At 48.7% G+C, this 26,616-nt stretch overlaps 2 protein-coding genes across 2 annotated transcripts; one reads left to right on the top strand and one right to left on the bottom strand.

Annotated features, from left to right (window-relative positions):
- Positions 1–388: 388 nt before the first annotated feature.
- LOC123092977 (ninja-family protein MODD) lies at positions 389–7,974 on the top strand. The gene is made up of 4 exons (XM_044514850.1): positions 389–871; positions 969–1,539; positions 6,413–6,712; positions 7,339–7,974. Exons 2-4 carry the CDS (start codon positions 1,071–1,073, stop codon positions 7,758–7,760), a joined length of 1,191 nt encoding a protein of 396 aa, XP_044370785.1. The 5' UTR covers positions 389–871; positions 969–1,070; the 3' UTR covers positions 7,761–7,974.
- Positions 7,975–8,715: 741 nt separating this feature from the next.
- On the bottom strand, positions 8,716–12,378 carry LOC123092976 (replication protein A 70 kDa DNA-binding subunit B). The gene is made up of 12 exons (XM_044514849.1): positions 12,045–12,378; positions 11,664–11,810; positions 11,360–11,575; positions 11,085–11,262; positions 10,732–10,999; positions 10,537–10,639; positions 10,309–10,433; positions 10,115–10,193; positions 9,883–10,027; positions 9,614–9,774; positions 9,394–9,514; positions 8,716–9,307 (listed from the first exon to the last, which is right to left on the bottom strand). Exons 1-12 carry the CDS (start codon positions 12,173–12,175, stop codon positions 9,113–9,115), a joined length of 1,869 nt encoding a protein of 622 aa, XP_044370784.1. The 5' UTR covers positions 12,176–12,378; the 3' UTR covers positions 8,716–9,112.
- Between the last annotated feature and the right edge of the window lie 14,238 nt (positions 12,379–26,616).

Below are 26,616 nucleotides of genomic sequence, written 5' to 3'. Positions count from 1 at the left end.
GCAACAACACATTCGTCTCGCATGCTGGTTTTCATTTATTTATTTATTGCTCTTTCATCTTTTACAGTCAAACTCAAAACTGGAGTTGGCTGGTAAAAGTAAAACGTCCATCATAATCAAAGCCATCTCTCCAACACGTGGACACAGACACTTGTTCGACAAGTGGGTGCAGATCCATGCTCTAAGTACCTGCCGTGTAGTAGAATAGTTTCTTATCCCGAAGTTTTGTGTTATTCTACTTAAAAGCATTAAAAAGTAGCCGAAAACAAGCATGAGACAGAAAACGGTCGCCCTTTAAGCGGCTAGACAGATATAGATAGAGATAGATAGATAGATAGATAGATATAGATAGACTGACACGGCGACTTGCATCGTCATCGTCCGTTGGTCGTGCACGCAGTTTCGCCGGAGACCGGGCCAAAAGGCCCCCCCTCCGCTCGGTCGAGACAAGTCAGGGAGGCGAAACTGAAGCGCGGAGGCGCCGCGCAGCCGCAGCCGCTCGCGCCCGTGACTCCACGTACGCCCCGCAGGCCACGCGCTCCGTCCGGCGCCAGCGCGAGCGTTTCAGCTCCGGCCTCGGCTCCGCCGCGAGCCACGCCACGCGTCCCCCCTGTCACGACATGTGTCCTGCCGGGAGGGCGGCGTCTCGTCGCGTGTCCGCGCTTCCCAAACTAGCCCTCCCCCTCTCTCGCACCTCGAAAGCAAAAGGGCAGGGCGGAGGGCCCCGGAGACGAGCAAATTATTTTTGTTGCGACGGAGCGTCTCCTTCCTCCTCTCCGTGCGAGGCAGCGGCGAGCAGAGCAGACCGGAACAGCACATCACCGGCTCTACGTCAATGGCGTCCACCTCCCTCCAAGGCTGCGCAATCCTCGTAAGCCGCGCCAGTCTCCTCCTATGCTTTCGTTTCTCTCTCGCTTCGCTGGCCTTAATTGTGCTTGGTTCCTGACTGTCCCTCCCCGCGGCGGCAGGCTCTTCTCTGACGAGCGCGGGATCGAGCTTCCTCTGACCCAAGCAACGACTCCGTCCGGGAGCTTCCTCTGTCCAGTGACCAGTTCGTGGCTTCGCCGGCGATGGAGGCCTACTCGAGGGACCTGCTGCGCGGCGTCGGCGGGGGAGGCGAGACCGGTCGCGGCGAGGAGAAGCCGCGGCGCCTGGATTCGCAGGCCGAGGAGGTCGAGCTTAGCCTCGGCCTGTCGCTCGGGGGGCGATTCGGGCAGGAGAGGAGGAGGGGCGAGGGGCTCGCCAGGTCCTCGTCCGTCGCCTGCATCCAGCAGGTGGCGCCGGCGCCGCCCGCGCTCCCCAGGACAAGCTCCCTGCCGCCTATGGCGGAGGCGGAGGCGGGGAACAACGCCGCTTCGCCTAGGAGCGGCGCTGAGGTCCAACCGCAGGGGAGTGGTGTCGCTCTGAACGGCGTCGTGGTAGAGCCCGCAGCTTTGCCACGGGCGAGGTTGAGCCCCCCGTCCACAGGCTCGTCGGGCGGCGTAGGGAAGCTGCGGGCGAGCGTGAGCCCCCCGTCCACAGGCTCGTCGGACGGCGAAGGTACGTCTTTTTCTTTTCTGTCTTATGTTTCAATGTGACGGTACTAATTTTGTATTAGTCATGTGGTAGTATTTTATTAGCTCAATTAATTCTCAAGCTCAGCAATGTGGTAGTATTAGTACCTTCATACATCTCATTTCCAAAAAAAAAAAAATGCACACATCTCACTGGTAATATATTGTGTTAGGTAGGCTTAACAGATATGATTGTTTTTATCTGGTACAAAGGACATGAATAGTTTCATTGTTCCCAAGAAAAATCTATGAGCATAGATGCAATCATGCAATGCACATTAGGAAAGTGGAATTAGGGATTGCCATTTGCCAATTGCACCTGGCCAGTGAATAAAGTACACCAGTAGTATATGGAGTAAAAGGCGCCCCTGTTTCTCTCTGGAGTATAGCTGGGCCGCTGGATCTTAGGTGGATTCAGCAAGCTAAGGTGATGTGTTACCATCTGTGTTTCCTTGTTGGCTGTCTTACAGCTCGGTTGGCTTGCTTATTTGACAACTTCTACATTAGTATAATGGATTTGTCCTGTTCACAACTATTTGTGTGCCAGGGTCTATTAGAACTCTGCCATGATTTGTGTACCAGTGTAGGAAGATGGGAAAGCAAGGTATAAGCAGGGTGTGTGGTAGCTGCCTGGGCGGCCATCTCTAGCCTATTATAGGGATAGAAAGTACTAGGGCCGCCGAGACAAGCAATTATTAGCTCACTAGCTTGTGTGTTTTTTCTGTAAAGTGGCCAAAATCCATTTATTCAAGTCGACCAACCCTTACAGGACCATCCTTAAAGAAACAAAACCTTACACATGGCTCCCGGGGAAATTGACACCGTCTTCCTCCTGCACTCGCTAGAGATGCGCCATAAGCAATGCTTCATACTGCACTTGTACCTCCGAAACACCGCTGGAGCCAAGGAATGTTGTTGATGTAGCGGCCAAGAAGTTGTCGGTGGAGACAGAAGATGTCGACGAAAACATATCGCCGCCTCGGAGAATGCAACGAAGAAAGTTGGACGAGCAACCTAGATTCGGACAAACGGGTCTGGCGAAACCTAAGCTCATTAGTTCCCGGGCGAAGCCGAAGCTGGCCGAACTTCATCGTTTGGAGGAGGAGGCAGTGGACCAAGAGACGAAGCGCATCGTCTCCTCCGCTAGAGGACGCCTTTGACGACCACCTCCGCCAGAGGAAGCCTTCAACGACAACCTGCAAAGCATGAAGAGGAACCAGATCCTCCACACACCAGAAGAGCAGCGACTAGACAATCCTCCATCCTACTCTAAGGCGCTAACAAGGCCGTCGCCAACAAGTTGGGGAAACCTTACTCTTATTCTACACGGCACTGTCGTCGCCACCACATCACCGTCGTCGGGGAACCAAACCCTAAGTACAGTGTCATTGGGCAGACTAGGTTAAATGCATGTCATTTGTTTCTATCTTGTGAAGCACATGGCGCTTTGCGAACATTTATTATTCAAAGGTTGTACATGATTTCTATGCCTTACTCAACATGACATTGTTGGACAAGACAAATAGCCCTCGACCTACACGGATTTGGGATATCATAGCCAACAATCAAAGTTGGACACCCGTCGATGTTTGTTGGTGGTGAACAAGTCGAAGACATGCTCTATCCTAGTTCTGATGCTCGCCATTCTGGTGTAGTTTGTGACGCCAGTGAGGTTTGCTTACCTAGTGTAACATTTCAGTCTTTTCGAGAGTGGCATCAAAGGCTGCCATTTCAATGTATCTTGTGAAGCACATGATGACCATTCAAACATTTATCTGGATGTGGTGCACGATTTCGGCTACTTACTCAGCATGATATTGTCGGACACGGCATCAATACAAATCCGAGCGGCCATATTTGGCAATCGAAGTTCAAAGCTCATCAAGGTCTATCGCTGAGGAACGAGTCGAACCCCTCGGCCATCCTAGTGCGTATGTTTGTTGTTCCAGCATACCTTGCGAGGCCAATGTGCTTGTTTATCTGGTGTAACATTTACTCATTTGGCAAAGTGGCATGAACGCTTGTCATTTCTCTATATCTTGCGAAGCATATGATCCTTGGTCAAACATCTCTTTGGAGGTGGTACACGGTTCTTGTGCCTTATTCGGCATGATATTGTCGGACATGGCCAATAACGCTCAAATGAAACACGACTTCGGGCGGTCATATTCGGCAACGGAAGTTCTAAACCCATCAAGGTCTATCACCGAGGAACAAGTTGGACACCATTGGCCATCCTACTGCGGATGCTTGTCATTTTGGCAAACCTTATGATGACACTTTACGGGTATACCTAATGTAACGTTTTACTCGTTTGGCAAAGTGGCATCAATGCTTGCCATTCCTCTATATCTTGCGAAGCACATCATACTTGGCCAAACATTTTGTCGGATGTGGTACACGGTTCCGGTGCCTTATTTGGCATGATATTGTTAGACATGGGAAATAACACTCAAGTATGACGCGAATTCTTCCGGGATGGTACCCGGTTGTTGTGCCTTATTCGTCATGACATTGTTTGACATGACAAATAACACTCAAGTATGACACAAATTTGGGATGCCTTGTTTGGCAACCAAAGTTGGAACCTGTCGAGGTCTATGGCTGAGGTACAAGTCAAACATTATCAACCATCCTAGTCCTGATGCTCGCCATTTCCGTGTACCTTGCATCGCCGATGTGCTTGCTTACCTAGTATAGCATTTTTTTTCGTTTGGCAAAGTAGCATCAGCTATTGCCATTTTCTTGTTTCTTGTGAAGCACATGAGATGGTCATATTCGGCGACTCAAGTAGGAAACCCGTCAAGGTCTATTGTCGAGGAACAAGTTGGAACTCGTTGGCAATCCTAGTTCCGACGCTTGTCGTTCTGATTCTTGCGATGTCATTGTGCTCGATTGGCAGAGTAGCATCAAATGTTGGCCATTTCTTTTTATCTTATGAAGCACATGATAGCTGGTCAAACATTTATCTGAACTTGTTACATGATTTCGCTGCCTTATTCAGCATGATATTGTTGGACACGGCATAAATAACACTCAAATCTCACACAAATTTGGGCCCTCATATTCGGCAACCAACGTCGGAACCTCGTCAAGGTCTATCGCTTAGGAACAACTCGAACGTCGTCGACCATCGTAGTCGATTGCCATTTCTATGTATCTTGTGACGCTGATGTGTTCTTTACCTACTCTAACATTTACTCGGACATGGTGCCGGATTTGACAATCGAAGTTTGGACACCTGTCGAGGTCTATATCATCGAGGAACAAGTTGATCATTGTTGGGCATATTAGCTCTGAAGCTCGCTATTTCGTTATACCTTGTGATGGCCATATGATCGCTTACGAGTCTAACACTTATCAAGACTTGGTAGAGGATCTTGATGCCTTATCCAGCATGACATTGTTGGATGTGTCAAAAACACTCAAATCCGACACGGATTCGGGGTGCAATACTCGACAATCGAAGCTACACACCCTAGAGGTCTATCGTCAAGGAAGAAGTCAAATGACGTCGGCCTCATAGTTCTGGTCGACATTCCATTGTACAATTATGCCCTCACTTACCTAGTGTAAAATACTGACTCAAACGCAATATTGGATTTTGGTGCCTGATCCAACATGGGTGTTGACTTGGCAACCGAAGTTTGGCAAGGATGTCCGAGCAATGCTGGAGATTTTTTTTTTTTTGACGGCAACAATGCTGGAGATGTTTGTTGCACGGTAGTACCTTGATTATTTGGTACACCAAGGATGCCATATCAAGCATGTTTTACGGTGTCAAGCCTACGTGCTCGCTTAGCTAGTCTAATATTTACTTGGATCTGGTATCAGATGGTGCCCGATTTTGGCATGATATCTTTTTGGCATGGCAAATAGCATTCGAATCCATGAATCCACATGGATTCGGAGAGTCAGACTCGGCGATCGAAGTTAACACGGATGTCCGAGCAACACTAGAAATGTCCACTGTACACCAAGGAAGCTATTCCGAGCATGGATTTCGGCAGCCCCGTCACGACCACCACTTGTCGTCGGCAAGAGACATCACACATTCACACATGATTGGTTGCCAGAGTGCAAGTTGGCAAACAACCCTCCCCTTCTCCCAGACCAGATCCCCCCAAAACATGCTTCCATATGGTGCACATATTCCCCTTTGTTTCATTGCCTTTAATATTTACGTCTGCATGATTCATTTTTGGTCTAAATAACCATTTTGCCTCAAGATTAATTAGATATATTTTCAAAAGGGTCTATTGGAGCGGATATATTAGTATTATGCCGAACATGTGGTTAAAAAGTTCGTTCCATTGATACAGGGCAAGTTTTGAACCAGCCAACCACATCATGATTGATGAAAGTGGGGTCTTATTCTTATATGCCAAAGTTATTTCGTGGTAGAAAAAAGGTTTCCAGTACCGTTACTAGTATGCATTTTCATTGGGAGTCTGCTGGTTTCTCGTTGTTCCTTACTTGTTGAAGCACGCCAATATAGTGTACTGGGGCATTAGGGTCATCTCCACATCTATTTATGTAAGATGTCAATTATACATTGGTCCAGTCAAGAACTTCAGTATTGCCTGAAATGACCATCAGTACTATCAAGTGTTTTCTTTCTTTTTTGTAAAGGGTGTTTTTGTAAGGACATGTGATACTTAATATATGGATCCAGTTTAACCCATCATCTTGCCATATATAAAGTACTACTCCCTCCGATCCATAATAAGTGTCGCAGTTTTGAACTAAGGTTGAACTAACCTTAGTGCAAAACTGCGACACTTATTTTGGGTCGGAGGGAGTATTAGTTTAAGCGAGGGTGCATTACTTCGAGGATGGTCTGACAATATCTTCTGCAGGAATCCTCGTGAGGACAAGTTCACTCCCTGCTGGCATCGAGGACGGGTGGAGGAAGAGGAAGCTAGCAGAAACTCTGAACAAACTCGAAATGAAGAGGAGTATCGACAGGATGAACTCTTCCAACGTTTCTGTAGGGGAAGTTGGAGAGAACCCAGATGAAATGAGTGAGCAGGCAGGAGGAAAGGCAACAGTACAAAGAATGAACCGTACCAATGTGAGGCGTCGCTTGAGTGGGCTTCCTCCACCATATCAGCCTCCAGCTGCATCACAAGGTCCGAAAAGGAATTCAGCTTTGAAAGGTATAATTAAGCTTTGAAAGGCTGCATCACAAGATATTTTGCTATATTGCATTCTTATGCTAGACTACATAACATAACAAATTCCGTGTCACAATTCGCAAGCATGGTACTTTCATCTGACAATGCTACGTTCCTACTTGCATGCTTACCTCCGTGTGTTACCCTTCAAAAATTATGCCATTTTAATCATGTAGTAGGTACTTGGCTTTGCCGTCTGAACTACCAAGCCAAGCAACATACACCCACCAAATTAAGTTGTGGCTTAGATTCATCCTGCCCTCTGGACCAAAACCGTGCAGTTACAGTATTTGTCCTATTGAACATGTCCTTGAACAGGAACTGCAAGGATACCAATAATTGACTATGCTAACCAACCCTCGTTGTAAAGCAACTACTGATAGATTCGGACTGTTCTATACATGCTGTTGTTTAGTAGTAACTAGTAGCAGTTGGTTTTTATTTCAATGTTCCTACCTTGTACTCCCTCTGTAAATTAATATAAGAGCGTTTAGATTACTAAAATAGTGATCTAAACGCTCTAATATTAGTTTACGGAGGGAGTATCAGATTCTATCAGATTTGCTTCTGTTGATTACTAAGGTATATGTTGGTGTGTAATCTTACAGGAACTCCTGGCACTCTAGGGCGGAGCCTGTCATCGGCTGTTCTGCCCTCGTCTGTGGGTGCAAACAGCAGCGCCGTGGCAACCTCTTCATCTTCAGCATTGGCGGTGAGAGCAGCAGCCCCTGGCATCTCCATAGGGGAGCAGAAGGATGGTTCGGAATGGCCGGCGGCAAGAGCTACTAGGACTAGGAGCGTGGCAGACATGGTGCGGAAGATGCCAGTGGTGTACACCAGCGGGCTCCGCAACGGCGAGAGGATCGACGGCTTCCTGTACCAGTACAGCAGAGCTGAGGAGGTGAGGATTGTGTGTGTGTGCCATGGTAGCTTCCTGACTCCGGCGGAGTTTGTGGCGCATGCTGGAGGCGGCGAAGTCGCCCACCCGATGAGGCACATCGTCGTGAACCCCCCGTCGTCTTCGCTCTAGACCGGCGCGCGCATGCATGCAGGTGGTGCAAGTGCTCCGCGTGTGGCTTCAGCAGCCCTAAGCTTAGCTTGGAACTAGAAATCTCATCGTGAGACTGCATTTTATGTTTTACAGACTGCACATCACAGTACTTACTTATTATCCTAAACTGAAGACATGGTGGGAGATTTGCTCCTACAGACAACTAAATAGCAAACATATGACAGATTGAACATCACTCGTTGTTCTGGTGATCATCACTTGTTTCCTGCTGTTATTGTTGTTGTTGTTGTTGTCGTTGTCTTAAGACCAAAGGGTCTGCAGCCATGGTCTTGTAGATACAGTAGCAGCTTGTTGGTGGCAACCAGCCTGCTGGAGCAAATTTTATGAACCAGCGACTGGTCAGTTGTTTGGTGGCTTCTCAAAGCTACCAGCAACCAGTCACTAGTGATGGAGCACCAGTTTCATGGAGTCAGTAGCTAACCATGTTCCTGACACCCTACAACTGATGCAACATCTTCATCACATCTATAGAGTACTTTGTTAGCCTGGTCACCATTCATGATGGCGACTGATCTTAGTGGCTGGCTTCTCACGGCTCCCAGCAACCAGTCATTATTGATGGAACCTGTTTCACATGACACCCAGTCTGAAGTGATGAACATCTTAACCGCATCTTCTGAGTTGGTAGCTTTCCATGGAATACATTGTTAGTCTGGTATACATCTTCAGGGCTTGTTCAGTTTAGAGAAGATCGAGGTAGTTAACCCCTACAAAGTCAAAAGATCCTCCCCCAAACCTTCCCAGCAACCAACAAACCAAATCCAACCCAGCAAGCCCAGCAGCGCAAGGCTGAGACTACCTTGTGGTGCTCAAACCTAGATAGGTGGATTCACAACGTTTATACACCTATACATTCCCAGGACACAGATAAAGAATAGTGCAGTGATTCTTGCATACTAAGCCACGAGGACACTTGTTCAGAACATATGTTTAACATCAGCTAGCAGTGGATCTGCATTCATGCTTGTCTGATGGAGAAGGAATTTGCAGATCAAACAGATAGAACAGAAGAATACTCCGATGTCCTCCAAACCGAACGTCTACATATATAACACAGGACAGCAAAAGCGTTTTTAAGTGATCACTACATTTGAGGAGCGACACGGCAGAAAGACACAGCTGAAGCAGCACTACACTTCAGGAAACTTGGGGCCAAAACATGGCTTCATCTAGCAAAGCGGTGAGCCTGGATGTCTCATATCTCCTCAAGGGGAGCAGGCAGGCAATACTCTTGCATCTTCTTCCAGCAGGCGGCGGTGAGCTTGGGAGTCTCCTCAAGGGGAGCAGGCATACTCCTCTTGCATCTTCTTCTAGCTGGAGGTGAGCTTGGAGATCTCCTCGAGCTGGTACCTCGCTTCAGCGGCATAGTCGACCGGCGACTCACTCCTCACGGTGATCCTCTGCCTCTTCACTCCCATGTACTCGTTCTGCACGACACTGACGCGGAACAGGTGGGGAATCCAGGTGGCTTCCTTCAGCTTGAGCTGGAACATGTCATCGCCCTCCTGCAAACAGAATTTGACAGTCTTAGGCACAGATCACAGAGCAAGCAACATGTCTACATTCTGAATGGTGAGGCGTGAGTTTTTACCTCTTTCCTGATCCGATCAAGCTCATCTGCACTGCAGCCAACGATCCTCTCTGCTTGGTCATTGAAAAGAGACAGCCAGGCCTCACCAGTGGGATCAGAGACCTTGATCACCATGATGTACCTGAAGAGCCACGGTGAACAAGGCACACTTAGCATTGGTATTTCACGGATCGTTAAATGGCAGTAGCATGTGTTTACTGCAACTGAGTAGGACTGTTACCTCAATGAGCACTGTTCATAGTTCTTCTGGCACCCTTCACACCAGTATCCTGATCCGAGTGACTCAGTCACCTTCTTGTTGCAGGTGGTGCAGGCACGGTACCACATGGTCTGGTCAGGCTTGATGTTGCTTATGTTGGCATACAGGCTGAAGAAAACAGGCTGCAAAACGATTTGAATCAGCTTACTGCAGGCAGTTGCAAGTTTACTGTCATGAATTATTCAGATTCAGATGCACTTTGTACTGCTAACAAGCATTCAAAATCTTACCTTATCCTGGCCCAAATTAGGGTCACTTGTGATGTGAGACAGAAAAACTCTGTCAGAGTACATTGATCTCAAGCCACCAGCGTTGGATGCACCCATTCCAGCACCAACTGATGTCAAGGTAGTACCCTTGCCTTCAGATTCATACCTGTTCAGCAAACAATGTGGTCATTATCTATAACAGAAAAACTGAAGAGCTAATCAAAAGAAGCATCGTTTAGCATCAGGGCCTTACCAAGCCCTAAGCTTCTCAGTCTCAGGCAACTCTGGGTTAATCACAAGTGTGCTTTTGCCTACTGTAGAAACAGACACACCTGGTAGAGAAATTTAGTAACAAGCTGTTAGCACAAATAAAATAAAATTGTTCCCCACAACAACAACAAAATTGTTATCCAGAAAAGAATTTATGGAAGGGGACCAAGAGCCTACCTTGAAAGTCAGATACTTTCAGGCTCTTCACTGCAATGATAGGTGCAGAGTCAACCATGTCCAAGAGTTCCTCACCAACAGTGGTGGCAAGATCATTCCAAAGAGAAATGGTGACAGTTTTGTTCCTGCAATCAAATTAGTTGTACATCAGAACATGCACCACCTTTCAAGCTATTAATATCACATACACCATATGCTAAGATATCAACAAGTTAAGTTGATGCTTACGAGTCATCTGCAACAACAATGTCACGCTTGGGGATTGACTCATTGTCAATCTTTCTTCTGATACTCAGAGTAGGTGATACACTCTGAACAACACCAATGATATCTACAGATAAAAGATAGAACAGGGTAAATTAATCAGGCTGAATGCAACAAGTTACTAATATAGCTCACTGAATTTAAGCAATTCAGCCTCACCTACTAACTCCCTGCCACCAACATATGGCCCCAGCATATCAATCTTGACAAAGTTGTATTGCACTGGCGGAATGAAAGATTCTCCCTCAGCTTCTTCAACAACAGCATTCTCACTCAGGGTCATCTCATAGTCATTCTGGACTGTCTTGAACTGCTTGTTTGCAATTCTGAGCGACCCCTTGGAGATGTAGTAGACCTTCCCAAGCTCAAACACGGGATAGAACTTCTTTGCGGGCTCATTGAACATGGTGGCCTGGATCTGGGTGCCCTGTACACAGATCAAGCAGAGTCAGCTTACAGTTACAACTTGGTTTGGCAAATACATGTATCAAAGCATTTGACAGGGAACTTACATCCTCGTCAGTGAGCTCTACGTTAAAGACATGGCCTTCTCCACGGGCATTCCTGTATGACCTGAGGTTGCCCTTGTTTGTGACCCGCACCTTGATGACCCAGTTGCCCTGGTAGGGGTTGAGGGAGATCAGAGGATGCACCCGTCTCGTCATGGCCAAGCGAGCAGCAGGAGCAGCACTGCAGACACAGAAGTGACAGAAGTGAGCGTCAATTCTTGACAAATTTCATCAGCAGAACAGTAGAGTAAGGACACAGCTCTGCAAGAAGAGCTTACTTTCCGCGCTGCTCGCTAACAATCTGGGAGGCGGACTTCACGTCGTGCCTCGGCTTCAGCATAATCGCAGCCGGGGCCACGCCAATGGGCTTGGAGAGGACCGCAGCCTCCTCCTTGGGCTTCATGAGAGCCGCTGGCTCTTCCATCTTGACCTCGCTCTTGATCTCGGCATCAAGCGCCTGGGACACGACCTCGCACTTGGTGATAATCACCATCCTGCCGTGTACCGTACAAAGCACGGTGTTCAGTGAAGGATGAAACGGATCTGTAAGAACGGCGGGACGGGAGTGGGGATTGTACTTACTTGTCCGTCTTTTGTGGGATGTCGTTGCATGTGTAGTTGAGGATGCGGACGAGGCCCAGGTTCTGGAGCTTGCCGGAGTGGACCTCCGACGCGAAGTGGGTGGAGAGGATCGCCTTGACCTTCGCCTCCCCGTCGCTGGCCATGAAACTGCGAGGCAAGAAGAACAGTCCGTCAGGAACACATTTCATACAGGGGGATATCGGCACAAAGAAGAACAGATCTGTGCAGGTACGGGGCAAAATGGAGAGATCTAGACAGATTCTGAAGACAAACGAGCGATTCCGTGGTGCACTATGCCTACGCGCAGAAGGGGCGGACAGATCCGGCGAGATGCTACAGGGGAGGGGGGAGGGGGTCGACGGAAGGAGGGAGAGCACTCACGTGAAGCGGGAGCCGATGGGCTTGAGGTCGACGACCTGCACGACGATCTCCGGCACGTCGTCGGGCGACGCCGGCGTGGGGTTGGCGAGGATGAGGGCCACGGCGCCCGGCGTCACCGACTTGGCGTCCATGCCTCTCGTCTCCGGCGGGGCTCGCGCGTCTTCCGGAAGAAGATTTCGTGGGCGGTGGAGGTGGTGGGCGGCGGGCGGCGGCGGGGATGGCTTGGATTTGGGAGAGGGGATGGGATCTGCGCGCTGGTTATAAGGTGCTTTTGAGGGGGAAATTGGCGGGCGCGGGCGGGGGCGGGGTTGAGGCTCCTGCGAATTGCCGCGGGTTTCTGCGAACGGCGGGAGGCGCGCGGATGGTTTTCTTTTTTTGGCTCCGTTTTGGTGGCTCTGGCGGGAGAAATTTGGAGGAGTTTTCGCGCCAGAAGCGAGCGAGCGGGGGGGATAATAGATGCTAGCGGTGTGGTGGTACCGCTTTCTCGGCCCAACTGGGTCGAGAGGAGGGCTTTGGGGCCCAACATCCACACGTGATTCCTTTTTTGAATTCGGAAGTGTGTGTGAGACGATTGAGGGGGGAAATACTGTGTGCACTGGCCGTGGGAAGAGGAAATACTGACCTGGGGAGCGGAAAGGGTGTGTTTGGTTACGGAACGAAGTGGAATGAAATGGTTCCATTCCATTGGAATGGGTCGGTTCCATTCCTGTGTTTAGTTGGAGGCAATACATGAAATGGAATGGTTACATTTCAGTGTTTGGTTGAAGAGATGGAACATAATGGATTTGGTTCACTTTGGCAAGGTACATTCACAAAGCATTATAAATATGACATCAAACCTATCTGCAACTATTTCCTCTTGCACCAAAGCATTTCTTCAAGATGACCCTGTGGCTAAAAAACACATTTGTACAAGCAAAAGAAGAATCAATTTACAAAGAAGAATAAAAAATATGAAAAAAGAAAAAGAAGATAATAATGCACATTATGACAAGGATGTAACTCTAAGTCCTAAAGCCGCGGTCAAACTATGATTAAGAGCTAATGAACTCGTTGGCTGGTTGCCATTAGCGATCTGCCACTGCTCCTCTGCCGCCACTAGTCTCCTGAGTAAAGCTTCAGATCGGATGTTCGTCGAACAATACCACACCAGGCTCCTCTTCCCATGTCCCTGCGTGGATGTATTAAGCCAGGTTGCTGCCATTAGCGATCTGCCATTGCTCCTCTGCCGCCCCCAACAAATCGGCCGCCTACTCACCGGCGAGTCAGGCCGCCGTCGCCCACCAGCACATCAGGTTGCGGCCTCCCACAAGCAGATCAGGCCGCCGCCGCTCCCCGAAAGATCTGGTCAACGCCACAAATTTGCAGCCGCCTCCCTGCAGGTCAGGCCGCCATCTAGGGTGTGGCCGACGCCAGCAACCACCGGTTGCTACCCATTCCACCGCCTAGATGGGAACGTTGTGGCTGTGAGAGAGCAGAGGGAGGGAGGGGAGAGACGAGGCGGAGGCGGCTTGAGAGAGGAGACGCGACCGGTTTCGCGTGATTCCTCCAATTTGGAGGTATCGGCAGGTTCCGCATATTAGCCGAATATTCGCTCGGTGGGAACGACTTGATTCCCGTTCCAGCTATGTACCAAACGCAGGAACGGGGCCCAGTCACGGGTCCGACCCATGCCATTCTAGTTGGTGATCCAAACCAAACACACCCTTAGAGCATTGTCCTGCAAAACCCGTTTAGGGCGCCCGCTAAACATTGGCGAAACAGATCCCGTAAATGTTTTGCGGAACGCGTTTACGGGATGTGTTCCATGTTGGAGGGCTCGTGGTACCGTAAATTTTGCATAGCTTCATAAATTAGAGATTTCAACGTAGAAAACCGGATGGAATCATAATATAAATTAAACATATGAATATAAATGGTTCAAAAAGCAATTCACAATACAACAACCGTTTTCATTACAATAAATGTTCAAATTCAAATAATTATTACAACACCAAATTGTTTAAATCAAAAACAGATACATATGAATAAAAATGAGAATATATCTCCCCCCATAGAGTTGTCAAGATCATGCTTGAGTTGGTTGTGTGAATCATGGTTCTCGGTCTTCCGATAGGTCTCAAAAAATGCAGTGATCTCATCCTCTCATCCTCCGGGGAGTGGCTACCAACATTGTCAGGCTTCAATATTGGTATCCATGTCAGGCTTCATATGGCTACCAACATTGTCATAATTGTACAAGTCCAAATCCCTCTCATCCTCGACGATCATACTATGTACAATTACACAAGCAGTCATGATGTTTCTGAGAAAATTTTATCCCAGAGGCAAGCATGACCTCGAACAATGGCCACGAGCTTGCAAGACGCCAAATGCCCCTTTCGGCAAGGTTCTTGCTTCGGCAAAAAAATGTGTTTCTTAATTTGGGTTCACTAATGGTCTTCACAAATGTTGACCACTAAGGATAAATACCATCAGTAAGATAGTATCCCATGTTATACTCATGGCAATTGACGGCATAGTTGCAAGTCGGAGCTTTGACACTAGCTAGCTGAGCAAATAGATGAGATCGTTGCAGGACATTGATATCATTGAGAGACCCCGGCAAACCAAAGAAACAATTCCAAATCCATAAATCATGTGAAGCCACGACTTCAAGCACAATGGTGGGTTTTCGTTTGTGGCTTGTGTATTGCCCTGCCCAAGCCACCTGGTAGTTCTTCCGCCTCCAATGCATGCAATCAATACTACCTAGCATGCCCAGCCATCCCATTTCTTTATCCGCTGCCATGATCCTTTTTGTGTCTTCTTTGTTTGGAGCACGAAGGTACTCCAGGCCACAAACTTGGATCGTTGTCTTGGCAAAGACACAGACGCATTTGATGGTGGTATCTTCTCCAATGCAAAGATATTCACCCGCGTAGTCGACGGGAACACCATATGCGATCACTCGTCATCGCCGATATTTTATGACATGCACTAAAGCCAATCAAAACGGCAGCATTCCTGCACCGAGTGAAGAAACGACAATTTTGCTCGCAAGCATCAACGATGCGGAGGAAAAGTGACCTATGCATTCGATATCACACATGAAAGAGGTGAGTTGGATATGTCGGTACCTCGGTGAAGTAGTCCTTCATGAGCATCTTATCGCCGAGAGCTCGGTTGTGGGGAATGCATAGTCAGCCGGCCATGGATCTGCGCCGCTTGTTCTTCAACCCCGCCTCAAATTCCTCCATGAGATGCAACAACACTAGGTTGTCAACATCATCGTCGAGGATCATCTCTTCTATGTCTGAATCATCGATCAAATATGACAAGGACGAACTCCAATCCATCTACAAAATGCACACGGAACACCCATGAATTTCACCTGAACCTACTCCGGATCATCTCTTCTATACAACGGTGTAACCTCTCTTCTACCCGTTGTAATCTCTACTTAAACATGGTGCTCAACGCTATATATTATTTCCCAATGATCTATGGCTATCTTATGATGTTTGAGTAGATTCATTTTGTCCTATAGGTTGATTGATGATCGTGATTGGTTTGAGTTGTATTTTTATTTTGTGATGTCCTATGGTGCCCTCTGTGTCGCGCAAACGCGAGGGATCCCCATTAGATCCAAGTACGGAAAGTATGTTAGCTCATGCCTCTCCCTCATATAAAATTGCAATAATGATCACCGGTCTAGTTATAGATCACCTAGGGACAAATGACTTTCTTGCGTGACAAAAGATATCTACTTTTATTACTTTGCAATTCATTCGTAGTTTTATTCTCGCAAAGTACTTCTAGTTTTATTCTTGTTCTAGGTAAAGCAAACACTAAGTGTGCGTAGAGTTGTATCGGTGGTCGATAGAACTTGAGGGAATATTTGTTCTATCTTTAGCTCCTCGTTGGGTTTGACACTCTTATTTATCGAAAAAGGCTACAAACGAGGCCTATGCTCTAGCATGTCTTCCTTCCTCCCAAAAACAGCTCTAGGAGCAAGCTTGTATCATCCACACATAAACCACACTCGGCAGGACTAGGGGTATTATCTCTCCGGAGAGCCCCGAACCTGCGTATGTCTTGCGTCCCTCGCTCGCTCATGCCGACCTCGCCTCTAGAGCCCACCGATGCCCTCGAGCCTATCCCTCTATCTAGCCATCCATTGGCATCTGTCGTGCACTCACCACGACAATTGGCGCCCACCATGGGGCAGCTCGAGGTCCTGGCCGGAGACATGTTCCAGACGGGGCCCTTCATCGACTTTGGTGAGCACATCGCGCACTGCGTGTTCCCCGCGCCCGGAATCTATGCTTGAGATATGATTATACTTGTTGCTCTAGGATGAAGGCTCCACATCTTCCATTTTCATGCAAATTTAATGATAATGAAACCTTAGCTTCTTATGCTAATGGTAGATATGATTACTATGATGTGGAACGAATAGAATAATTTGTTGCTTTTAAGGGTGCTTATGAAATTTAATCTATGTTTGAAAAGTATGAAGATTATGATAATGTTGTTTACAGACCAGAATTTTTTGCTATATTTAAAATATTCCTATGAGAATTATGAATATAATATCGATATTAATGAGTTTATTGAGAAAATATCTGTAGTCCAAGAAGAGGCTAATATTTTGCAGGAAGTTATGGAAGAATAAATAGATGAAACTATGAGCTCATTGGATGGAAAAGATGAGGAGGAGAGCAAAGAACAAAAGAAGGAATAGCGGATTAGCTACCCATGCCCACCTTCTAATGAGAGTATCTCTTCAACTCATACATTGTTTAATTTCCCTTCGTGCTTGCCGAAGGATGGATGCTATGATAATTGCTATGATCCCATTGATTCATTTGAAATATCCCTTTTTGATGAACTTGATGCTTGCTATGCTTGTGGCCATGATGCCAAATTGAATTATGCTTATGGAGATGAACTTGCTATAGCTCCTTATGTTAAGAATGAAATTGTTGCTATTGCACCAACATATGATAGTCATATTATCTTTCTAAATTCTCCCAACTACACTATATCAGAGAAGTTTGCTCTTATTAAGGATTATATTGATGGGTTGCGTTCTACCATTACACATGATGATTTTTATGAATATAATATGCATGCGCTTGCTGCTCCTACTTGCAATTATTATGAGAGAGGAACTACATCTTCGCCTCTCTATGTTTCCGACACAATAAAATTGTAAGAAACTACTTATGCTATGTATTGGCCTTTACTTGGTGTGCATGAATTGTTCTTTTATGACATGTTGATGCATAGGAAGAAAGTTAGACTTTGTCATTATATGATATATGTTGCTTTGTGCTCACTACTAAATTATAAATCATTGTTAATTAAAAATGGCTTTGATATGCCTTGGGATCCGGGTGGATCAAATACTTGAGCACTTTATGCCTAGCTTAATGGTTTTAAAGAAAGCGCTGCCAGGGAGACAACCCGGAAGTTTTAGAGAGTCATTATATTTTGTTGTGTGCTTTTATAAAGTTTAAAAACAAAAACAAAATATAGAGGGGAACTTAAAACTTTGCAAAAAGAAAAGTGAAAGTGAGAAAGACGAGCACCTTTGAAGTGGGGGACATCCTTGAACTTGGTTCATGCCCATGGAAACTTTGTGAATCTTGATTATAGAAAATTTTCAACAAAAATAATTATCCCCTTGTACAAATCCATTGTACTATAAAAATAATGTGCCAAGATTTGCCTTTAGGATGATTAGAATGCTTGTTGGTATGTGCGGTGCAAAAACAGAAACTTTGTCTGTAGTGCGTGAATTTACATTTTTTTTACTTGAATGTCAAAAGTTCCTAAAAAATTTACGCAGTATTGCCATGCAAAATGTTTATTTTGTCCTATTTTTCAGAATTTTTGGAGTTACAGAAGTATGGTCAAAGTTTAATTAGATTGCTACAAATTGTTCTGTTTTTGACAGATTCTGTGTTTTTATGCATTGTTTTGATGGATCTATGGACTTTATCGGTGGTATAAGCCATGGAGAAGTTAGGATAAAGTAGGGATAATGCAAAAATAAAATATGAATGGGTTTACAACAGCACTTTAAGTAGTGATTTGCTTTATTATACTAACGGATCTCACCGAGTTTTCTGTTAAGTTTTGTGTGGGTGAAGTGTTCAAAGATCGAGGAGGTCTCGATATGAGGAGAAGGAGGAGAGGCAAGAGTTCAAGCTTGGGGATGCCTAAGGCACCCCAAGTAAATATCCAAGGAGACTCAAGCGTCTAAGCTTGGGGATGCCCTGGAAGGCATCCCATCTTTCTTCAACAAGTATCGGTATGTTTCAGTTTTTGTTTCTTTCATGTGATATGCATAAATCTTGGAGCGTCTTTTGTGTTTAGTTTTCATTTTTTGTCGGGGGGATGAACCCCGGGCAGGCAACGGAACCCGAATCCCTTTTCAAAAACATCGGGGCCAGCAACGCCCCTCAATCAGACTTGCCATTGGCCGGATTCCCACTGCAACCCGGCCAAGTCCTGCAACGTTGGTCAAGCCTGCTGGTGCATGTCGGGCGGTCCCAGCAAGTCAAGCCTTCATCAACAAGCAAACACGAGCATAGTGTGTCCCTCAAGCCGGCCGCGGGTCAGCTCCCTTCCCGTCCAAGGCATACAACGGAACAATTCCCCATGAAGTGATGAGCGAGGCAACAATAGCCCACCTACCCCGCTGACCGGCGTGAGCGTGGCAACAATGGCCCACCTACCCTGCTGACTAGGGAGGGCATGGCTACAGTGTATCCCCGTCCCGCTGATGCAAGCCGACGGCGACCAGGGGACGTGCCACTGTAGTCGAGCCGGCTCAACCACTCCATGACGCACGACAAGATGGGGAACAGTGCCCTCTAGCACGCGGGGCCCGTGCCTGGAGAACCTGGCGTACCTTGGTGCCTGGCGGGCCCCAACGTCGGCTTCCCAAATGCTGACATCTCGGCCCCATGACCATGTAACTTTACCATTGTAACCCTGGGGGGTTGACCTATAAAACCCCCAGGAGGCCTCCATGCACGAGAGAGGACACATGATCATATCATCACTAGAACACACACACAAGGAGAAGGAGCAGCCTGTGCTCTGCCTGTCTTCCTTCCTCCCCAAAACATCTCTAGGAGCAAGCTTGTATCATCCACACATAAACCACACTCGCAGGACTAGGGGTGTTATCTCTCCGGAGAGCCCCGAACCTGGGTATGTCTTGCGTCCCTCGCTCGCTCATGCCGACCTCGCCTCTAGAGCCCACCGCTGCCCTCGAGCCTATCCCTCTCTCTAGCCATCCCTTGGCATCTGCCGTGCGCCCACCACAATAGTTGGCGCCCATCGTGGGGCAGCTCGAGGTACCGACCGGAGACATGTTACATACGAGGCCCTTCATCGACTTCGGTGAGCACATCGCGCACTGCGTGTTCCCCACGCCCGGCGCGCCAACGGCTAGCCCCGCCGACTCGCTCACCGCCTCCTTCAGCGCGTTGTGCATCTCTGACGCGTTTGTGGCCGATGAGTACCCCAGCAGGGTGCTTGACGTGACCGACTCGCATGTCCCCCTTGGCGATGACATCTCCGCCGAGGTGGCGGATCTCTATGTCCGGGTGGAGGTGCTCGCCACCGACTCCGGCTCCACTTTTTCTAGCGCCACGAAGAAGGCCGTTGTCGCTAGGGCAGTAGCGGAGCACGCCAGCGTGCCCGACCCGCTGTGCGCCAGGATGCAAAACCTCAGCATTCCCATCGCCACTGACATCGACGCCACCAACGCCACCCAGACCCTAGTCCAGCTCGAGGAGGGGTGCAAGCGCCTGCCGGACGAGGCCGAGATGCTTGTTGCTACGCAACGCCAGTTGGAGTCCATCCAGCAGGAGCGTGATGCCATGTACGGCTTTCGCCAGCCGCTGTTGAGCCCAGTCGGGTCGCCGAGGTGCGGAACCGTGGTGCCACCATCGGTCGCGTGCTGGGCGCGACCCCGTCCATCTAAGAGACTCTATCAAGAACATGCGTGTCGTGCAGGCAGCCACTGTCGGCCTAGAGCAGCTGTAGGGTGAGGAGCTGCAAGAGTGCCTGCGGTGCATGAACGAGCTTCTCGGCGCTGCAAACACGCAACAAGACCGCCTTGATCGTCCCGCGGGATCCATCTCGCGCCACACCGAAGACCCTGAGCACCCGAACATGGCATCCTCACCGCCCCCAAGCGAAGCTCATTCCGGCCGTACCCGAACCCGGCGCAATCGCGCCCTGACGGTCGGAGATGACCTGGGTAACGAGCCGGCTCCAGAAGATCGGCACCGGTCAGACCCTCCTACGCGATCCGGCCGACGCGGCTGTCCGGCTTCTGCTGACCCGGTTCCCCGTGGCCCGGTCGCAAGCCGGCTGGGCCCATGCGCCATCGACGATACCGACGCTCGCCACCGCATCGAGCAGCTCGCCCTCTCCCTTAAGCTCGAGGAAGACAACACTGTCGGGCCGACATGCTTCGGTCCGCGCATCCGGGATGAGCCCTTCCACAAAGGGTTCATGTTGCCCCGTGACACCCCCAAGTACAACGTGACTGTCAAGCCGGAGGACTGGCTCATCGACTACACCACCGCCATCGGCATCACAGACGGGAACCGCTGCCTTGCCGTGTGCTACGCCCCGCTCATGCTACAAGGTTCGGCCCGCACGTGGTTGAACAGCCCACTGGTCGGCAGCATCAACGTGTGGGTTGACTTCGAGCAAGCCTTCGTGCGCAACTTCACCGACACCTACAAGCATCCCGGCATCCCAGTCAGCTCGCCATGTGCGTCCAGGGGCCGACGTAAACAGGCCGTGAGTACCTCGCACACTGGATCGAGCTCCGGAATAGCTGCGAGGGCGTCCATGAGGTCCAAGTCATTTAGTACTTCGTGAGCGGCTGCCGGGATGGCACCCTCCTCAAGCACAATCTCTTGCGCTCCGAGCCGACCACCATGGCCGCGCTCATGGTCACGTCGGACAAGTACGCCACGACTGACTCCGCCATGAAGATCCAAGTGGTGCTGGACAAAACCGGCAAGGCGTTGCCAGCATCACCCACCAAGCCGGCTGGCGAGAACAATCATGAGCAGAACCAGCAGAATAACAAGCGCAAGGCCAACCAGCAGGCCCACCGCTACGAGAACTGCCTCGTCGTAGCCACCGAGCAGGCGCCCACCATCGAGCCGGCTGACAAGTGTTGGCAAGACGGCATGCCAACCTGCCATGAGTTTTGAAGAAATGCTCGATGCTCCATGCAAGCACCATAGCAGCGCAAGGCCGTCCATGCACACGCTTCAACAGTGCACCATCACCAAGCACATCATGAGGGACGACATCCCGCCACCTCCGACTCCAGCTCCGGGTGTGGGGCAGCCACCTCCGCCTCCTCCCCCGCCCCGGCCAACGGTGCGATGCGCGACGAAGTCTACCCCAACGAGAACGCGAACTACATCGTCTTCACCAGCCTTGGCGACGACAAGCGTAGCAAGCGCCTGCTCCGGCAGAAGGTGAACACCGTCGTCCCAGACATGCCGGAATATATGAATTCATCAAAACGCCCAATCAGCTGGACCCGGGAAGACCACCCAGCCGTCATGCCGAACCTGGGCGGCTACACCTTCGTCCTCGACCCCACCATAGTCGCTGCTAGGCGCACTTGCAAGTTCTCGCGGGTCCTCATCAATGGCAGCACCAACATCAACATCCTCTATCGCGACACCATGACCAAGCTTGGCATCGAGGCCAAGGACCTGGAGCCATCCCAGACGATGTTCCACGGCATCATGCCAGGTCTCTCCTGCTCCCCCATCGGCCGGATCCGGCTTGACGTCCTGTTCGACACGAGTGATCATTTCTGGCGTGAGCCTATCTGGTTCGAGGTGCTGGGTCGGCCTACGCTCGCCAAGTTCATGGCGGCCCCCCACTACGCCTACCTAAAGATTAAGCTGTCAGGTCCCAAGGGCCTCATCACTATCATCGGCGACTACAGAAAATCCCTGGAGTGCGCTCAAGACGGCGCCAGGTTGGCCGAGTCGCTGGTCATAGCCGAGGAGCGGCGCCATCTCGATCGGATTGTTGCGCTGGCCAGCGAGGCACCGGCTGTGCCAGTTTTGGCTAAGGAGCCGGCCGGCGAGGCCTTGTTCCAGCCGTCCAAGGAGAACAAGAAGGTCAAGCTAAACCTGGAAGACCCCACCTGCAACAAGTACGTTGCCGTGGGCACCCGCCTTGATAGCAAATAGGAAAGCAAGCTCATTGACTTCCTCCATGAGAATCGGGATATCTTTGCATGGTCCCTAAAGGACATGCCAGGAATTTTGAGGGAGTACACCGAGCACAAACTACACGTCCGCAAAGACGCCAAGCCTGTCCGTCAACCATTACGTCGCTTTTCAGAAGTGAAATGAAGAACCATCGGTGAAGAGGTCGCCAAGCTACCCGCGTCCGGCTTCATCATGGAAGTGTTTCACCCCGAGTGGCTGGCCAACCCGGTCCTCGTCCTGAAGAAGAAGAACACGTCGTGCATGTGCATAGACTACACCAGCCTGAACAAAGCGTTCCCCAAGGATCCTTTTGCTCTCTCATGGATAGATCAGGTGATCAACTCGACTGCCGTCTGTGAGCTCCTGTCCTTCCTTGATGCTTACTCCAGGTATCATCAGATCAAGCTGGACCCGGCCGACGCACTGAAGATGTCCTTCATCACACCCTTTGGGGCGTACTGCTACATCACCATGTCGTTCGTCTTAAAGAATGCCAGCGCCACCTTCGAGCGTTGCATACAGAAATGCCTGCTGAAGCAACTCGGCTGCAACATCCACGTCTACATCAATGACATCATGGTGAAGACCAAGCAGCACCTCATGCTCCTTGATGACCTGAAGGAAACATTCGCCAATCTGCGCCAGTACCATATCAAGCTCAACCCGGAGAAGTGCGTATTTGGCATGCCGGCGAGGAAGCTGCTCGGCTTCATCATCTCGGAGTGCGGCATTGGGGCTAACCCGGAAAAGATCAAGGCCATCGAGCGCATGCGCAAGCCAACTCGGCTGCGTGATGTCCAGAAGTTCACCGGCTACTTGGCCTCGGTCAGCCGGTTTCTCAACCGGCTGGGCGAGAGGGCTTTGCCCCTATATTAGACAATGAAGAAGATGTTGACGTTCGAGTGGAACGGCCAGCCAGATGAAGCGTTCCGGGATCTCAAGCGCATGCTCTCCACCGCACTCGTCCTGGCCGTACCGGCTGATAAGGAGCCGTTGTTGCTATACATTGCCGCCACCTCGCGGTCGGTCAGCATGGTGCTGGTGGTCGAGCAACCAGAGAAGGGCAAGATCCAGTCTGTCCAGCACCCGGTCTAGTACCTGAGCGAGGTGCTTTTCGCATCCAAGCATAACTACCCACACTACCAGAAGATGGTTATGGCGTGTACTTTACCGCCAAGAAGCTGAAGTAGTACTTTCAAGAGCATATCGTCACCATGGTCAGCACGGCCCCCGTCGGCAAGATAATGGGTTGCCGGGATGCCTCTGTCCGGGTTGCCAAATGGGCCATCGAGTTGGCCAGCCACACCATCCTCTACAAGCCCCGCACCACGATCAAGTCCTAGGCCCTGGCCGACTTCCTCTTCGACTGGACGGAGACCAAGTACCTGTTGCCGCCACCGGATTCAACACATTGGTGCTTGCACTTTGACGGCTCTGAGATGTGTTCCGGCTTGGGAGCCGAGATCGTGTTATCTTCCCTGAAGGGCGACCGGCTACGGTACACGCTACAGATCAACTTCGCCGCCTCCAACAACATCGCTGAGTACAAAGCCCTTGTGCATGGCCTCTGGCTTGCCAAGGGACTCGGCGTCCGGCACATCCTATGCTATGGCAACTCGGATCTGGTGGTGCAGCAGTGTTCCGGTGAGTGGGGCGCCCGGGATGCCAACATGGTCAGCTATCGCTTCTTCGTCCAGAAACTCTCCGGCACCTTCGACGGCTACGAGTTCCTCCACGTCCCGCGCGCGGAAAACAAAGCCAGTGACACGCTGCTACGTCTTGAGCTTGTGTTGGTTTTCCTCAAAGAGGAGAGGGTGATGCAGCAAAGTGTAGCGTAAGTATTTCCCTCAGTTTTGAGAACCAAGGTATCAATCCAGTAGGAGGCTCCTCAAAAGTCCCACGCACCTACACAAACAAACTGAGAACTCGCAACCAACACAATAAAGGGGTTGTCAATCCCTTCACGACCACTTGCGAAAGTGAGATCTAATAAATATAGTATGATAAGATAAATATATTTTTGGTATTTTGTAATATGGATGCAAAAAGTAAAGATGCAAATAAAGTAGATGGAAAGCAACTATGATAAGAGATAGACCCGGGGGCCATAGGTTTCACTAGAGGCTTCTCTCAAGATAGCATAAGTATTACTGTGGGTGAACAAATTACTGTCGAGCAATTGATAGAAAAGAGCATAGTTATGAGATTATCTAGGCATGATCATGTATATAGGCATCACGTCCATAATAAGTAGACCGACTCCTGCCTGCATCTACTATTATTACTCCACACATCGACCGCTATCCAGCATGCATCTAGAGTATTAAATTCATAAGAACGAAGTAACGCATTAAGCAAGATGACATGATGTAGAGGGATAAACACATGCAATATGATATAAACCCCATCTTGTTATCCTCAATGGCAACAATACAATACGTGTCTTGCAACCCTTTCTGTCACTGGGTAAGAACACCGCAAGATTGAACCCAAAGCTAAGCACTTCTCCCATGGCAAGAAAGATCAATCTAGTAGGCCAAACCAAACTGATAATTCGAAGAGACTTGCAAAGATAACTCAATCATACATAAAATAATTCAGAGAAGATTCAAATATTATTCATAGATAAACTTGATCATAAACCCACAATTCATCGGATCTCGACAAACACACCGCAAAAAGAGTTTACATCGAATAGATCTCCACAAGAGAGGGGGAGAACATTGTATTGAGATCCAAAAAGAGAGAAGAATCCATCTAGCTAATAACTATGGACCCGTAGGTCTGTGGTAAACTACTCACAACTCATCGGAGGGGCAAGGATGTTGATGTAGAGGCCCTCCATGGTTGCTTCCCCCTCTGGCAGAGTGCCGGCAAGGGCTCCAAGATGGGATCTCGCGGATACAGAAGGTTACGACGGTGGAAATTGTGTTTCGTGGTGCTCCTGGATGTTTTCGGGGTACGTAGGTATATATAGGAGGAAGAAGTACATCGGTGGCCGCCCGAGGGGCCCACGAGACAGGGGGCGCGCCCTATAGGAGGGGGGCGCCCTCCTATCTCGTGGGGCCCTCGGGGGCTTCTTGACTTGCACTCCAAGCTCTCTGGATCAGATTTGTTCCAAAAATAACGCTCCTGAAGGTTTCAGTCCGTTTGGACTCCGTTTGATATTCCTTTTCTTCGAAATACTGAAATAGGCAAAAAAAACAGCAATATGGGTTGGGCCTCCGGTTAGTAGGTTAGTCCCAAAAATGATATAAATGTGTAAAATAAAGCCCATAAACATCCAAAAGGGGTAATATAATAGCATGGAACAATCAAAAATTATAGATACGTTGGAGACATATCAAGCATCGCCAAGCTTAATTCCTGCTCATCCTCGAGTAGGTAAATGATAAAAAAGAAATTTTTGATGTGGAATGCTACCTGGCAAAATTCATAATGTATTTTTCTTTCTTGTGGCATGAATGTTCAGATCCAAATGAATACAAAATAAAAGTTCATATTGACATAAGAAATAGTAATACTTCAAGCATACTAATCAAAGTAATCATGTCTTCTCAAAATAACATGGCTAAAGAAAGTTATCCCTACAAAATCATATAGTCTGGCTATGCTCTATCTTCATCACACAAAGTATTTAATCATGCACAACCCCGATGACAAGCCAAGCAATTGTTTCATACTTTAATAATCTCAAACTTTTTCAACTTTCATGCAATACATGAGCGTGAGCCATGGACATAGCACTATATGTGGAATAGAATGGTGGTTGTGGAGAAAATAAAAAGGAGAAGATAGTCTCACATCAACTAGGCGTATCAACGGGCTATGGAGATGCCCATTAATAGATATCAATGTGAGTGAGTAGGGATTGCCATGCAACAGATGCACTAGAGCTATAAATATATGAAAGCTCAATAAAAGAAACTAAGTGGGGTGCATCCAACTTGCTTGCTCACAAAGACCTAGGGCACTTTGAGGAAGCCCATCATTGGAATATACAAGCCAAGTTCTATAATGAAAAATTCCCACTAGTATATGAAAGTGACAACATATGAGACTCTCTAACATGAAGATCATGGTGCTATTTTGAAGCACAAGTGTGGAAAAGAGATAGTAGCATTGTCCCTTCTCTCTTTTTCTCTCATTTTATTTTTTTCTTTCTTCTTTTTCCCCCTTTTTTTCTTTTTCTTTGGCCTTTTTTTTTCTTTTGGCCTTTCTCTTTTTTCTTTTCTTTTTTTCCTTTTTGTAAAGTCTGAAGTCTCATCCCGACTTGTGGGGGAATCATAGTATTCATCATCCTTTCC

This window comes from Triticum aestivum, chromosome 4B, assembly GCF_018294505.1.
Source record: "Triticum aestivum cultivar Chinese Spring chromosome 4B, IWGSC CS RefSeq v2.1, whole genome shotgun sequence".
NCBI lineage: Eukaryota > Viridiplantae > Streptophyta > Magnoliopsida > Poales > Poaceae > Triticum > Triticum aestivum.
Note: the sequence above shows the minus strand (reverse complement) of the source record. Positions and strands in the feature narration are given on the sequence as shown.

Coding starts and splice junctions, on each gene's coding strand:
- LOC123092977 (XM_044514850.1), top strand. CDS start 1,071: ATGGAGGCCTACTCGAGGGACCTGCTGCGCGGCGTCGGCGGGGGAGGC. Junction 1,540..6,412: donor AGGCTCGTCGGACGGCGAAG/GTACGTCTTTTT, acceptor TATCTTCTGCAG/GAATCCTCGTGAGGACAAGT. Junction 6,713..7,338: donor AAGGAATTCAGCTTTGAAAG/GTATAATTAAGC, acceptor GTAATCTTACAG/GAACTCCTGGCACTCTAGGG.
- LOC123092976 (XM_044514849.1), bottom strand. CDS start 12,175: ATGGACGCCAAGTCGGTGACGCCGGGCGCCGTGGCCCTCATCCTCGCC. Junction 10,434..10,536: donor ATTGTTGTTGCAGATGACTC/GTAAGCATCAAC, acceptor ATTTGATTGCAG/GAACAAAACTGTCACCATTT. Junction 9,775..9,882: donor CTAATTTGGGCCAGGATAAG/GTAAGATTTTGA, acceptor ATCGTTTTGCAG/CCTGTTTTCTTCAGCCTGTA.